General features: G+C 35.3%; 1 protein-coding gene across 7 annotated transcripts in view; it reads right to left on the bottom strand.

The window, feature by feature from the left end:
- The window catches only part of NEK11 (NIMA related kinase 11), a 124,178-nt gene that overhangs the window by 65,689 nt on the left and 41,918 nt on the right, over positions 1–16,571 (bottom strand). For all 7 annotated transcript variants that reach the window (XM_074900641.1, XM_074900640.1, XM_074900645.1 and 4 more), the window contains 6 exons: positions 16,243–16,392; positions 16,082–16,160; positions 15,483–15,568; positions 12,229–12,348; positions 10,071–10,164; positions 9,097–9,226 (listed from right to left, as the gene is read on the bottom strand). In XM_074900641.1, the coding sequence (XP_074756742.1) occupies positions 9,097–9,226; positions 10,071–10,164; positions 12,229–12,348; positions 15,483–15,568; positions 16,082–16,160; positions 16,243–16,392 (659 nt within the window). The remainder of the gene's footprint in view (positions 1–9,096; positions 9,227–10,070; positions 10,165–12,228; positions 12,349–15,482; positions 15,569–16,081; positions 16,161–16,242; positions 16,393–16,571) is intronic.

The following is a 16,571-nucleotide window of genomic DNA, read 5'->3' as shown; positions in this document are numbered from 1 at the left end:
TTTTTTTTTTTTTTTCCAGTGCAAGACAAAAACCTTCAACTTTAAGTTTCCATCAAAGAGAATTGCCATCCTTTGGTCAGCTATAGACAAGATACACATTATTAAGCTCTGAAGTTTCATTGTTAAGAAAGTCAGTGGAAGCTTTTGTCCAGCTCTTCTAAACTAGGCTGAAAAAGACTCTCAGAAAATATTTTAAGAAATTAACTAAGGGATGTAACAGGACTTTTGTGCCCATGAAAGTCTTGGACGATCCTTTTGGCTAAGCACAAAAGGACTACGAAACCAGTAAAAATTACCATTAAAATTACCTTCTGACATGGCCATGTAGAGCACAGATGTGAAGTAAAATGGGTTTTTCTATGTAAGAACTAGAAATATAACCAAAGTTAATTTATAATTCTCCTTTTAGCATTTTAAAAAGGAAAAAAGCTTCAATTCACTTGTGGGCTTGGAAGGAAGCTTGGAGGAAAAATAGACATAAAGAGGATGTAAATAAGAGTAGCCTTATGGAGATCTTCTACAACTTGATGTTAGAAATACCTAGTTACAAAATATTTTTCCCAAGAAAAATTACTTACTCGAAATGAAATTTCCAAGAAAAATGTTTTATTTGAAGGACACAGTTCTTTTCCCCAAACTTTCCACCTCCTGGTATTTTGTTAGCAGGTAGAGACAAAGCATAAGAGGAAGAAAGGAGTTGCTAAAAGAAGTTCTTAATGAAAAAGAACAGTAAGATGGGATGCTTTTGTTGTATTTTTTCCCTAATTTTCTGAATGTTTTGTTTGTTGTTTTTTTCTTCTGATTTTCTAATTGTCATGTATACAGAAATGGGAGCTCTGGTAGGCAGTGACAATGAAATGAAGCCATGCTGCCTTTCAAGCATGGTTTAAAGTTCAGCGAGTCTAAAAATTTACCAAATATTCAGAATTCCTTTGAGTACCAATGGGTGAATGAAAAGAACAATATAGAGATGTAGTCAATAACAGTTAGTGTCTCTTGGAAGACATTTCCTTTATGCACAAAGAGGCCCTATTATTGTAAAGGTTGCCCTATTACTTGCACAGTATCCAGCAGGAACAGAGCAAGAGCTGTAAATTAAAGGAAAAATTACCACAAAGCTTACAACATCAATTTAAAACTACCTTAGTCCTTGAGTTATTTTAAACTTTTTTGATCAGTCAAAACATACTGTCAAATAAAAACTCAGTTTTCCTGCTGAATTTAGCAGAGACTGCCTAAGACAGATGAGCAGGTCACAGGGGTATGCTCCCAGCATGCCTACACCCTCAGGCCCTGCGAGAGTCTCAGGAGTTTTGTCACCCTACATGCCAAGGACAAGTAAAGGACAGGTAACTGCAAACACCAGAACTAAACAGGCGTGTTTCTCTTTGCAAACACCCCATGGTATCATTTCAGCAAGTAGCAAGTCAGGAAATATGCCTTATGATCGTGGAAGTAGAGTAACCCCATGAAAGAGGAGACCAATGCGTAACCCACAGTAGAAGTCACTGCAACACTGTCTTAATTGAGACTAATCTTCCTGGTTATACAAAGGGTTCTATAATAAGAATAATGCAGAAAGGTGTCTAATGCCACTTATAAATATTATTCTGTTCTATTTTGACTTGTCAGACTGGAAAACAAAACAAGATGTGATTTTTCTAAAAGACTTTGAGCAGTGCGATTTCTTGTGTGATCATATTTTAGAGTGTTACTCAGCTACCCAATCAGTATGCATAAGTACTGTTTTACAGTCAGTAAAAAAAAAAAAAAAATGTGCAGAGATGCTTAAAGATGTGCTCACAAACATTACGGCTTTTAGCCTTCCAAGATTTAAAAAAAAAACACCCTTGAAAATTCCTCAACAAAGCTTGTAAAAATAAGACTAGAAAACCCCCCACAATATTCTGTGAGTGAAGATTTCCCATTTGAGAGTCAACTGAACTTTGCCCACTTGAAATTCAAAACAATATCTGCCATAACTTACAATTAGCAGTGGAAACACAGAAATAATGTATGCAATTATGTAACGTACTTAGCTTTTTTGGAATTGGAATGAAATCAGGGGTTCGCCAGGTGTAGTGTATTGCAACATATTAAGCTAAGTAATTTTTCAGTATACAGAAATTAAAAGGAATATAACAGAGATTGTAGAGATCACATATGTCCTTCTAATTTATATGTCTTTAGTTTTTTACATTCTTTTCCTGTACAAAGAAATTAAACAGCACAAGTAGTTAGCTCAAGCTATTTTGCTCCTTTAAATTGACCCCTTCCCACAAACTTGTTTATTAAAGGCAAAGTAGTATTTTATGCAAACCTGGGCTCTGACAGACATTGATGTGAATGCAGGTGAAGCCCAAACTAGTAATGTACTGGCAATACAAAAATGCAAGATACAATATTTTATCGGTGGCCCTTATGTCCAGTGCTGTTTTCCTACATTGTCTTTTTCATTCCAGGTACTTAAGTGCTGCAATGAGGACAAGCCTTTAGAAATATGGATGCATTTGCATATATAATTTCTTGTATACTTAAAAAAAAAAAAATCTTCCCCACTCTCGTTTACCATGTCTCATCAGCTGTGAAATTGATATGAATATAAAGTGGCACTTTTAGCCACGTATGCCAGTGCGTGGCTTTAAGTTTTCATGCCTGTTAGACTGTAGCTTGTTGAATTTAACACTCTTTATGGCTCCTGTAAGAAGTATGGGATTTTGGTAATGGAGATAGCTTTCAACCCAGTATCTTTCAACTGTAAAAACTGACCCAAATCAGAAGGATCAAAGATAATGATAAGGAAATGGTAGTTTTTGTTGCATCTGTAATTGCACTGAGCTATCTGGAAGCACTTTTAGATACAGTTTATGATTTTTTAGCCAATTTCAAGGCAAGTTCTACTGTAGAAATTGAATCAGAAACCTTGAACATTTAGCTATTACTGTTGTATAACAGGATTATGCCTTGCTCTTCACGCTTTTTTCAACTGCAGAGACTAAGCTTCTCTATCTAAGAGATTTTCTATGTAGTAAACTAAGAAACTTCAGATATTCCACACTAATTTCCCACATGGATAAGTACAATGCACGCTCTGATAAAGATTTCTCTGGATTCTTTACAAGTCAGCCCCCATAATTAGTGTTTCCTATTTATTAAATACCTCTGCAAACTTGGAGCTAGTCAATAGGAATCAAGTTGTACACAGAGTTAAGAGGAATTATGCTGTAAAGTCTGGCTTCATTAGAAGACACTGTAACTAAAGAAAAGGACCTGCACTCAAATAAGTCATGTGATGTAGTGACTGAGCTGCAATTTTCCATCCTACCTAGCCCAATGTGTTGTAGCCCACACAGAAAAGCCACAGTGGTCTACCAGTACTACAAAATCCATGGAAAAGATGAACCTCAACATCCTAAACTTCTCTCAATATCCAATTCTCTGGAAAATTCGGGTATCTGCTCTTTTGATTACCTTTTTTTGTAATCAAGAAAGTAGACAATGAAATCAATAAAGTTCATTAGTAGATGAAGATGAACTATATTGCTATATCAGAAAGTAATGCATTACTTACATGATGGTCCCAGTAGCTCTTTAGGAGGAGACCACATCATTAAACATTAAACATCTAATGAACCTGCCTAGCTGGAACAGCCTTGTTCTAGCTGTCATGGGAAGGCACTGACCATATTCATCCATAACATCAAGGCTGGGTGTAGCTCATGGATACTTTTAACTTTTTGTTGCTTATTTTTGCTCATGTTTTAGAAAATTAATAATTTTATTCCATCTGCACTCATCATTCATTAAAATGATCAGTTAAATACAGACAGTTCTTTTTTACAGCATTTTTTTTCTTATAGATACACTGAGCTCTAGTTGTCAGCATTACAGTATAATTTGCCTCACCATTGTTTTCACAAAACCACTAAGTACATGCACATAACATACAGTGATCTCCAGAAAAATGAACATCGGCCTATCTATCCTAGTCCAAATGGAGATAATTTCTATAAAGAAATGGGTCAAAAGATGGGGCAGGCTGATGGGGGGAAGTGATGTTAAGCAATTAATTACAAGGTGGCTTTTATTTTTGATAATAATCAGAGGGGATAAATGACTTATTTCCTTGATAGGTAGCAGCAAAAATAGGAAATACAGATAGAGGTTTATCCTGACACATTTTGCATTGCCCATTCCTGCTTCATTGCCAGGATCTGCAAAATAGGCTTTTTAAATATTCAGAAATAATTAATCAATAAAATAAGCTGGAGAAATGTAGCAGAAAACAAAAAAATCCAAATGAAAATACAAAGGGCATTTAGTTATTAATCATTAGTAATTTTATGGTATTCCTTGAAAATAAATGAAGCATACAGATACTCATATGTATTTTTGACACACAAATATTTCTGTTTAACACTGATGGTGGCTCAGTGTCTCTGAGTACCTCTCAGTACGAAATTTATCTCAGTTCTTTTGTCTCTGCTTGTACTTGGAGAAACTGGAAAAGACACGAAGATATCTATAGTAAAGCAAAACTGTTCCCAGTAGTACAATATATTCTTAACTGCTCTTAACTCTCCACCCTAGTTTGAAATTATTTGTACGATTACAGTTTCATAAATTCCTGGACACATAAGATGGAGGCATCAACATCTTTCAATTAATATTAAACACAACTATAAAAAATATATAAATATTAATTAATAAAACCTATTTACAAAGGTTTAAATTTCCAAGGAAATCACCAGTGGTCTAATTAGCTGAAGTGGTAGAGTAAGAGTATACACTGTTCTAATGATACTCTCAACATACTTCAGGCATTTACTTGATATGGTTAATAATAATTATAAAAGTAATTTTTTCCAGGCGCCTCTGTCTTAGCAATTCTGTTGCCTGTCTTCTTACATATAAAAGGAACATTTTTTTACTCTAGATTGTATGAGTAAGGATGCAAAACTGTTAAGAAACTTAAAGTAACTTAAGAGAAACAGAAATTTAAACCACATTTTTAAACCTTCACTATTGCAAGGGAGGTTACCTACCATCTGCCATGACTCTGAATATCTGCAGTGTGGAGAAAAGTAACAGCCAAACCAAAAGAATCCTTTGCTCTAGCATGCATGCAGCTAAATCAAGGAACTGGAAAGACAAGGTCCCAGAACTTGAAGATTTACAGAAATATTCCTGAGCAAGCCCATGTGCCTGCCTTTTTATCCTGCTGCCACTGCATGCCAAGAAGATATCCCATGCTAGTGTGGTTATGAGTTCTCCTAACCATCCAGGCTGCTGTTTTAGGAAAGGACACTTGATTTCCCTGAAAGCTCAGCCAGCACTGCAGAGCAGCTCTGTGAATGCTTCCCATCACTGCAAGGGTGCTGACCACAAAAAGGCTGGTAAGTGCGCAGAAGCCACACACTGCTGTGTAACCAAAAGCAGTGCTGCCCAGCCGGCCAGGGAGAGGTCTGCCTTGCTGGAGTTGGCATGCACAGCACTCCTTTCTGGAAGCTAAGCTAGAGTGCATCACCAATACAAAGCAGGACCAGAATAGTACAACAACGAACACTGGGTGACCCTGAGAACTGGAATAATGGAAAAGGAGAAAAATTCAAAAAACAGAGTCATGAGTTTAAGAATGAAAACTAGAATAATCTACTGTAAATTGGGAGATAACAGCTTGGAAGCATCTTAAAGAAAGAATTAAGGAAGGAAGGTTCAAGTATGCTAAAAGTGACCAGCGTTAGCATTTATGAATAATACAGAAGTATTATATAGAGGTTTTACCCAGAAGAATATTACTGCTGCCTATAAAAACATGAGGAGAATAAGCAAAGGAAGGAAGAGAACTACTTAAGCTGCAAGGCAGTAAGGCAGTGCATCTTAAAAACGTTGGCATGAAACAGCCAGAAGTTAATCTAAGCCAGAAATAAGAAGATACACAAACACCACAATATTTTGGTCCAGGAACAGCTTTTTATACAGAGAAGCAGCGAGAACTGTTTAGAGTGTATAAAACAAGTCAAATTCTTTAGGAAAGGGACAGTATGAGTAGATGCCTACGGTAGCCACAGTCTGGACTTGACGGTCAAATTGAAGCTGTAACTTTTTCCACTGAACAGAAGCAAATGGTGAATCCCTTTCCTCTTCAGCTTAAGTAATGCAAGCACAGAAGAATTTCAAAGTGATTTCTGTCTGCAAAAGTTCATGTTTCTTTGATCTTTCCCTCCTTGACAAGTTCTTTATTTTCTGCTGAGGCATGGGGGATATTGCAGAACACGTTCCTGGAACCCAAGAAATGAACAGGAAGAAAGGCAACAGCATGCCAAGGTGCACCAGTCATTGCAAGCTGGTCTGGCTTAGTAAGTGCCATCTGAACAGTCGTATTTCAAAACCACACTCTCGATCAGTCCCGCAGGACTCAGCAGCATTCCTAGTCTCTTTGAGGGAAGAATAAATCTGCACAGTATGGCTGGATGGCATAGTAAGGAATGTGATATTGAAAGACTAGCTTCATTTTGTTGTTAAAAAATAGTATTTACATTGCCTCTCTGTCAGAATAAGAATCAGCTTATTTCTTTATGTTTCAGAAGAACTTGTTGTACTAATGTGAACAATCTGGGTGAACCTTTTCTGTAAATAGACTGCGTTCATCTCAGCATCAAAAGCACAGGGTCCACTCAGATTCTTTCATATTCCAAAAAAATAAAACCTGCTTGAAGGCTAACAAATTGGTCAGCTATTTGTGATTTTAGAGAACCCTTTCAAATGTTTCTCAAGTGCACAGGGCTGCTAATCAGAATTTTAAAAGTTCAGAAGATCATTGTTGATTACATAAAACGAACATGGAGAGAACCTTAAACTTCCCAGGGAAGTCTGCAGCAGTTAAATGTGTTTGACATTGCTGAAACTCGTCCACTGTGAGTCCAAAACCCCAAATTGTTATAGTGACTTCTGTTTATCTACACTGCCTTGTTTTTCCCAGCTTTCAGTAACTACCAATGCTAAAACTAGATCAAGATGCCATGGTTTTCAAATCTACTAACTAAAGCTAAACATTGAGCTTTATATGTGACACCTTCCCCACTGACATACAACTGTGTTTCATAATGCTTTAGATAATTTTCAGTGAACCAGAGTGTAAGGTGTTTTATTCTCTCTGCCTCTCCCTAACCCTCTAAGAGCCTGGTCTTTCAAACCTCCAAGCCCTGCTCTTCTCTTCTGCTCATGTTGCAATTTTTTTTAAGGACTGCAGAATGAGCCAAAGATAGTTTGAACTTTCCTCCTTACCTGTTGGGATTGGGGTGCTATCCCTAGCTGTTCCCCACCAGCTTTTCCCATTCCTGAGAGGATTTTTAGGTCTGCACTGAAGTAATCTGAAGGCTGCTGCTGAGCCTCCTTGGCATTCATGAACACTCCCCTGTCTTTTCTCGCCTTCCTCAACAGTTTTTAGTTATTAATTACAACTAGGGAGCTTGTTGCTCTGGTTTTTGTAGTGTAACTTCTTCTGCTAACCTAGTATGGTTAGCAAGATTTATTAACATGTAAGACAACTTTATAAAACCACTTTATAGCCTTGCTTGTAGTTTTCTTGTTTTTCTATTGTATAGCTTATGGATCAAGAACCAAATTCTATTGAAAAATCAATAGCTGGAACTGTATCCACATTTTCAAATACAATAGTGACATTAATAACTTAATAATTAGACATGTAGGTTATGCATGGTTGCACTGAAATGTTTAAAGAAAAGAAGAGTATGAATATTGAATAGACTAAGTAACAGCTTTGACATCAGCTTGGGGAATAACAAGGTATTCACAAAGCAAGGAAACCATATAATTTCTCTTGCCTATCCATAACTCCTTTTTCTCATAAACCCACTACTTCAATGTCAGAGACTCTGGCAAAAGCAATTAAACATGCATTCATTTTTGTACAATGGATTGATAACAGCTTAATGACCTCTAAAGGCAGGAACATCACTTTCTTTCTTTTCATGCATGTTGTTCTGTTTCTATTTAGGTATCTTCGTATGCTTCCCCCCCCTACATCTCCCTCCCACATTTACTGCTTTCTCAAGCTTCCCCACCCTCCCCCCAGGATGTATTTCTAGCAGCTGAGTTCTCTCCTACACAGGTCATCCCTCCTTATACTATGAAATAGCAAGCCAACCACGTAAGACATAAATGAGGCCACACTGAAAGAAAAGGACATTTGCTATTAAAAAGCCCCACTTCTACCACAAACAGATTTTGATGCTTTTAAGGGTGTATACCTTCACAGATATACATAAACCAACACTAAAAGGCAGAGCTATTAGATAAAAGTAGTTTTCATACTTAAAAGTATATTAATGCATACTTACAAGATTCTAATGTGATTAAAAACCACCATAACAGTGCTTACACCATGATACTTAAATATTTAAGAGTATGATGCTATTCCGAAACGCTGTAGAAACAAAACATATAAATGTGCTCTTAAAATATTTTCTTCATTAAGCACATTTCCACAGTCTGACCCTTTTTGAAAAGCTTGACTATTTGTTCATCTATCTACAGAAAAGTACATATATATATATAGATATATATATATATTCTTTAGTCAGTACTTAAGTATTTGAGGACAGTGTAGATAAGCACAGTTTAAAGAGTTTCCATCTGCTTCTCTCATTGTAGATAAAGAAAATGGCATCAAAGGGTATATCAGAGGTGCAAACGCTCTGAATTCTTGTAATCATTTTTGCACTGGAGAGATAATTTAGGAAATACTTTTCTAACACCAGTCACTTCATATGTGCAAAGATGTGCTTCTAACTCAGCGTCTCATTTGAGAAAGCGTGTTCACCTCTGTCACTGCTCACAGGTCACTCAAAACTTTGGGAACACAGACCTCCTGCCACATAACCTTGCTGTACATCTGCTGTACATATGTCCACCTAGAATATTTTCATTCTCTTTTCGTAATTTTTCTGACAACTTTACAATTCTGACCACTTTTTACACTGCAGTTTCCCCACCAAAAAATAACTACAAAGGACAAAATCAAATCTTGCTTTCTCAATAGCTTCATTTCAACATCAAATTTTGAATTCTTACCATGGTCTGTAAGTTCAGACATGCAGAGTTGACTTGTCTCATCTCCACTTGGCTCATCATGTCCTTTGGACACATAGTCGCACACTGGCTGAGAACGAACTAGGGGTTTTGAAGCCTGCTCATCAGGTTCCTTAGTTGAATGAGGCAGCATGGAGAAACAGGTACAGTTAGAGCTTTCAGCAGGATCACAATACAATGGTTGCCCTGATCTATACAACTGCCGAGACTTGTATTAGGCAAATACTAAAACACAATCCTAACTTTTTTCGTAAGTGAACAGTAGTGACTCAGCCATAAGCAGAGACAGATTTAACTTTTTTTTTTTCCAGACACAATGGGAAATAGAAACTAGAATGCATGTGAAAGAAAAGGTACAAGACAAAGCACATAACAAAACCTCATTATTCCTGTAATGCTTTCACTGACTATTTCCAAACTGACACTCTTCTCTCTACAAGGAGATGTAGTGCTAGAATTGAACAGGAAATATCTTCTGTTGCAGACAGCTTAAAAGCAAAGGACAGCTTACACTGGGCGTCATTCCAAGACTTCCTTCTTACTAAAAAGCCAGTTGAAATGTTAATATTCTTAACTAATCAAATGAAAAAAACACACAGCCATGCCAAATTAGAGTGTTTAAGGGATTACAATTCTAAATTTATCTTGAAAATGAATGTATTTTGAACTCTGATGTCACATAGACTGTCAGTAAGTATATTTCAGAGAGCAGATGTAGATTTAAGGACAACTTAATAAAAGAAAATTGTGCAATGAATAGAGAGTTTGTCGAACCATATCTGAATAACTGAATGTACTTTCCCTCATCACAGATCCAGACTTCAACGCACTTTCCAAATTATTAGTCTCAGACCAGGACTGTGCCTCTAGTATTAAAAAAAGCACATGGGAAACAGAAAAGTGTTGTACACTGAATATGCATAAATGAGGCCTCCAAAACAACAGCACATACTTACACGTAGGACATTGACATTCAGCTGCTGAAAATTGCGTGACCTGAATTCTTGCATTCTTTTGATATTTTCTTGATACTTTTCTTCTGCCAGTTGTCTGTAAATACAGAATACTTGTGTTTAGGATGCATTACCAGGGAGTGCACAAAGGTATCCTCTAAAAGCAGATGTGGAAAATCAAATTCTTATATGGTGCCAAACATTTGTGGCATCTACTCAAGGTGACGTTAGTTTTAGTGAACTCACAAAGAAATTTCAAGCCTTATTTCCAAACACTATGATATTTTTGTTTCACAACTTGCATAATATAATTGAGCAATAGTAAATTATTAGTCCCAGTCTTTTGTGCTTCTTCCAGAGAAATTGAATACTTTGGACTTTATTCCACCATGTAGTGCAGGTACGTTTCAGCTGAAGACAAGCATGCAACACTCAGGTGTTATAAACACTTCAACTAGGGGAGAGTTGGTAACTCTGTTTTTCTGTGTGGGACTACTTAAGCCAAGTGCTACATTAAGCAGCTCTTCCAGTTTGCATTACTATATTCCTTCCCATCAATCTCTAGATTTGAACTGCTGAAAGCAGATCTCCAGTCTGAAAAGGTACTGGTTTTGCACTGTTTCAAAAACTTTCAGCTAGAGTCAGATGGCAATAACCTCAAGATTAACATAGATCCATTTTAAAGATTCATGACTGAGAACGAGGTTGAAGATTAATATGTTGCCTTTATATTACGAAAAAATACATTTAATTTTGTTGCTGTGGAAAAAAAACATGCATCTAAATAGAAAACACTAAAACGCAAGAAAGCAAAGAAAATGAAAAGCAAACTAGAACTAGCCTGCAATTAGTATTATTTCCTAATCTCCATCCATTTTAAAAAAGTGAAGGAGACAGACTTCCTATTTATAAATTTATAAGTACAAAAATTGGCCTGCCGTATTATTGAAAACACCATGCAGAAGAGGTGTTAAATTTAATACCTTTTCTACAGTGGTTTCAATTCAATGAGATTTTTTTTTTTCAAATGAAAATAAATTTACATGCCATATTCAGTATCAAATGCAATGGTGTTAGACAGACATAAACGTTCATCAGACATATTTTTCAAAAATGAAATGAAGGCTTTTATGGTTTTTTTTGTAGCTTTGGGGTATTGGAATCGCAAGTTGGCACAAGTAACCCTAGGATGTGATTTTACAGAGCATTTTCGCTCAACTGCAATTACTATTGACTTGCAAGTATATTTAGCTGCAGAGTTTCAGAGGCCATATATTCAGGCTTCATGTCATCCTACAGTATTTTTCTGTACTAGGACATCATTGTCTTATTGACTTGATAACCTGCTTTGGCACAACAGTGTTAAGACTCCTCATGATCAAAAATAATTATTCCCTCTTACCTCTATAAATGAGAAAATATTTGTTAATTTACTTTGCACTTTGCAAAATGCTTTTGAAGAAAACATCAAAAATTAATTAAAAATTAATACGGTGCTTTTCTGATTTTCATTCATACCATATAAAACATTGAGTATTTTTAACTGGGAAAAACTCAAGCATGTCATCAAAACAGTATATTCTTTTTATTTAAAGAAGGAATCCATGCATACACACTTGGCCTTCTAACTGTTTCTCATATTCCACTCAGAAATAGTACTTATTCTCCTTCAAATCCCCCCTTTTATTATGTCTCACTCACTTAATAAAAAATCAAAATCATAAAGCATTTATAACATGCCCATTACCCCTGTTTGATCATTGGATAAGAGTATCCTCTGAACTGCTAACTTCTGTTGGCAAATCTCTTAGGCCAAAACAATGACAAAAGCTGGACTGTAACTAAACGTCCAGCTCCTCAGACTGTGCAATGACAAGTCATTAAAAATAAAGTCTCCTATTGTAACACATCTGAAGATCTCTCATATGCTTATTTAACCGGAAACACAATGCTCAAAGTACCAGTTTTGGGCTAATGTTCTGACTTTTTTTTCCTACATAAATAATTGCTGTGATTTAACTCATCCGAAATCCCCATTCACTTTGAGTAGCTGAAGACCCTTTCTAGTTTTATGTTTATCTTGACAGTTCTATCTTGTTAGACTGTTGGATGGGGAAATCTGCATGGTTAGAGCACAATGCAAATGTTATGCTCAACTTACTTCAACTTCTTTGCATTTTCATCTGCAGCATTTAACTTCCTCAGCCTCATTCGTTCCCGCGGTGTCATTTTCTGTACTTCAGACAGTTCCTGCAGAGTTCGCAAATGAACTTTCCTCTGCCTGGAATTGAATGCATGCAAACCCACCTTCATATAAAAATGTAAATATCAGTATTTTGATTTGATATTGAAACATAGTGACATTTCAAATGGAATAATTAGAAAGTCGCAGGTACTGTAACAGACTAAACAGACTTTAGTTTGGAAAGCAAATGCCTATTTTAAAGTGAAATATTTAAACTTAGACTTAGATTCATGAAGAATGTGAATAATTTCAGGCATTTCAGGTGAGAATGGAAAAAGATAAACTCAGCTCCTTAAAAGGATAAATGTTGAAGCACAGTGAAATATTTACCCTGCCAGGCTTCATTACTGAGCATATTTCAGGTACAATGCAAGCCTTTAAATGAGAACCACAGAAAAAAGCAGTATCACCTATATATTTTATGTCAATTGTTACAGGATGTCCGGAATAAAAGAGAATATTAATGTCTTTAATGACAGACATAATTACAATGTCATCCTGTTGAATTTCTGGTCCTAATTAATAATTACAATTCACTGGTAAAATGGTCTCCATAGACCCTCTCTGAAAGCTGAGCATGAATTACTGACATACGGATCTCAGTTGTATTTATCAACACAAGAAAACAATATTAGACTTGTATCAGAAAACAGATATTAATCTCAGACTTTTATTTTATATTCTACAGTAATTACAAAAATTTAACCATAGTTTGAAATGCCTTGGCAATTACGTTCTCTTACACCAATATATATTTATTATACCATATATTTATGATATGAATTCATTTCAAATTACTATTTTTGCTCTTATGAGATAAATTCAGTTCTGATCATCTAAGAGCCCAGTTTTGTAACCATACAAATTGTAACACTCCTTCTGGACTATCATTCTGAAATCAGAATTTTAATAAATGAGAAGTTTTCATTATGCTCTTCAAATTTTGACTACAGAGGGAAATAGCGTAAAGATATGAATATTAGTGTGAAATATGAAAGACTAAGGACAAAGACAAGAAGAGTTCAATTATTCATAAGAATGGAACTAACTCTTCAAGTATGAATAATGTAGACATATTTCTTGTCCTCTGTAAAAAACTAATTTAAATTATAAGAATCTCTTAGGAAAAAAAGCCATTTTTCATCCAAGTCAAAACTGAACATACAGCTTTATTTGTAGTTAAATATTTAAAATGTATGACTTGCATGGGAGTGGAATAAAGTAAGCCATTAGAGGCCTTTACTAAAAGAAACTAGACTCAACTATACATGGCAAAAATAATTCCTGGTGAGAAAAAAATAAGATAAATATAAAGTAGCAATGATTGAGGAGGACACCATAACAAGCAACTCCTTGTACACTCACTCAGACTAGAGTATGCCTTCATTACAGCAGATGTGGGAAATTCCCTATGTTTAAATTATTTCTCTTCCACTTTCCTGCTCTACCATTTTTTGTGTATTTTTATTTCATTTTACCTACCTCTTTAGAACTCAGATTGCAGAAATTATTTGGCATTTTGTTTATGAGTAGCAATACAGATGGCTAACGTTCTCATAAATAGAAAGAAATTCATAATAATGGTATGACTTTATGTATATTCCAAACATTTAGCCAAAAATAATAAGAATTCAGCACAGTTGAAGAAAATTTATAGTGGAGCTTCTCCTAGGATTTTTTTTCTCAAAGTGATGCCCTTAATTTGAAAACCTCAAGGTAAATTTCCATACTCAAACAAAATCACAATTTTTAGGAACTCTGGACCTCTGCATGGAAGCAGCTTTCAGACTTTCTGTTTCCTTTTAACAAAAGTATAGAACATGATGTTTGTAGTTAGAACTCGCTCTTCATCTTGAGAGTACAGACTTGCTTTTGAACAAAAATAGTTACAGATTCTAGGATATACATGAATGTCCTCCCCATATGCTAGCTCTGTCAATATATGATGTCCATTTGGAAGGTGATGAGACTCAATATATTCAAATTAATGACAATAGATCATAGTATGTGTTACAAATAAAAGAAAGTGGTTTTCAGTCTGTCCTGGAAGCAGGGAGATATTTGAAGTCTGGGTATATAATTTTCAGATAAAAATACTGCTTTCTCAAAACATCTACAGCTTTTGGATGCATATAGATAAGTTTAAATCTTGTACCCACAAAATAAAGGCATGGATTAAGTTTCTTCAAGTTTCCCATATGTTATGTAATAAGCATTAAATACTCAATATAATTCAGATAGAGTTGGCATAATATTTGGGCAAGATTTCAGTGCCCCTAAACTATTTATGGTATATCTAAAAGGAACATCTCTGCACTTAAATATAATTAAATATAACTTGACAGTTATTTAGAGGAAACAAGAAACAGGGATGTCCACTGAGTCCACACAGGATCACAAACTCCTGATTTTGACCATGCTAGCTCTCAACAGAGCAAAACCAGGTACAGAAAACTCAGGGACAGGGAGCAAAGGGGAAGGCCAGATGCCATCTAAATTGCAGAGTTAATTTACAAAGGTAAAATGAAATTGCCCATGCTGACATTTGCTTTAATCATTGCAACATTGCGATTTCATACAATCAATTAATTGAATATATATTCAGTGCCTAAAAGAGGGATCATATGCAAAAGCACTACTGATGTAAGAGCCAAGAAACATCACTAGCCTTAATTTCTCACTATAGTTACAAGACAAATATAATAGTATCCTATGGATGTATTAGCTGAATATTAGTTTAAGTGCATATACTTTTAGCTTGGTGTCATTTAGGAAACACAGCTTTCACATTCAATAATTAGTAGGCACACAAAGAGCAGCACTATAAATGATCATGACATAACTAATATGATGTTCTAAACCTTCAAAATGTAAAGACAAAGGTCATAAATTACATATCAATTGGTACTAAGTTAACATATGCATATAGTACACATGCATACGCAATTGACAGTTATATGATTAAATACTTGATCTGCAAATCCTTTTTTTCCCCTGAATGTCTTTAATTGTGCATCTCACTAACGTGGTTGCTCTTCTGTATTTCTGCAGAATGGGTCCCTCTAAATATAAAGCACAATAAGATTAACACAGGTGTTTACAACATGATATTATTTGGCAACACTGTAATTTCACATACTGCTGCCCATAAAACACTTTAAAATACTTACACAGCATCAAAAATGGGAGCAGCTTCTTTCTGCCAGTTAAGTGCCTTGTCTTTCACAGTCACGTCTGTGAAATTGTACTGTATATTCTGCAAGGCAATAAAATAGAAGTGATAACAACACTTGAGGCTGAAGTGATCCAGGCTCTTCAGCTATAATACAGTCCTAATGTAAAAACCGACTGAGTGGTTTCCTTCCCCACCTTCTTAGAAAATCAAATAATATACACACTGAAGCAGGGACCAAAAGAGCAAGATGTGTTGTTTTTCCTTAAAGCTATAACTAACTAGAACATTTTAGAGATCATATGTACTCAGGCCCAAACGATCTGCACTTGTTACACACAAATGCCTGTTCTTCTTGTTGCACATAACATTTAAAAGGGGACACATTAAGCATGTAAAGTGACAAGAGCTTCATTTCTCACTGCTTCACTACCTCAGTCATATTTGTAATTTAGCTCTGAGAGTCCCCTGAATTAATGTTCCCATGAACTGCTAGCTAATTATTTTTTCTTAACACATTTTCTCTACTCCATTCTGCTTTTGCAAAATATACATACTCCAATGGTAAGTGTACAGCTATTGCTTTTTCTTATATACCTTTAGTTGTTCATCAATATAAGGGAATTTTAGGATCTCTGCTGCTGCTGGTCTTAATGAAGGATTCTTATTTAACATGCTGAAACATTAAAAAACGAAAGTCATAAGTAAGCAATTCCCAAATTAACTTAAAAAATCTGCTAAACAAGAAAGTAACATACCTACACAGCACAGCATTCAGTTTGCTTGGATAACTGTCAGGAAGAGAAGGTGTATCCCCTTCCACAATTTTTAACACAACAGACAAAAAATTGTGTCCAGTAAATGCATGGTTCATACAGCACATCTCATATAAAATGCATCCCAGAGACCTTGAAGAATAAAATAATAGGAATAGTATAAAAAATATTTTTGAAAGTAACATGCATAGTGACATTACAGTGAGTAAAAATCACAGTTGTATACTCTTTTCTCCTGGGAATAAGATATTTCATTATCATACTATCCTTTTCCTCTAAAACTTTTTTATTCAAATCACAAATTAGTAAAA

Source organism: Athene noctua, chromosome 2 (assembly GCF_965140245.1).
Source record: "Athene noctua chromosome 2, bAthNoc1.hap1.1, whole genome shotgun sequence".
In the NCBI taxonomy this organism is placed as follows: domain Eukaryota; kingdom Metazoa; phylum Chordata; class Aves; order Strigiformes; family Strigidae; genus Athene; species Athene noctua.
The sequence above is the reverse complement of the archived record's forward strand: the minus strand, read 5'-3'. Positions and strand labels throughout refer to the sequence as shown.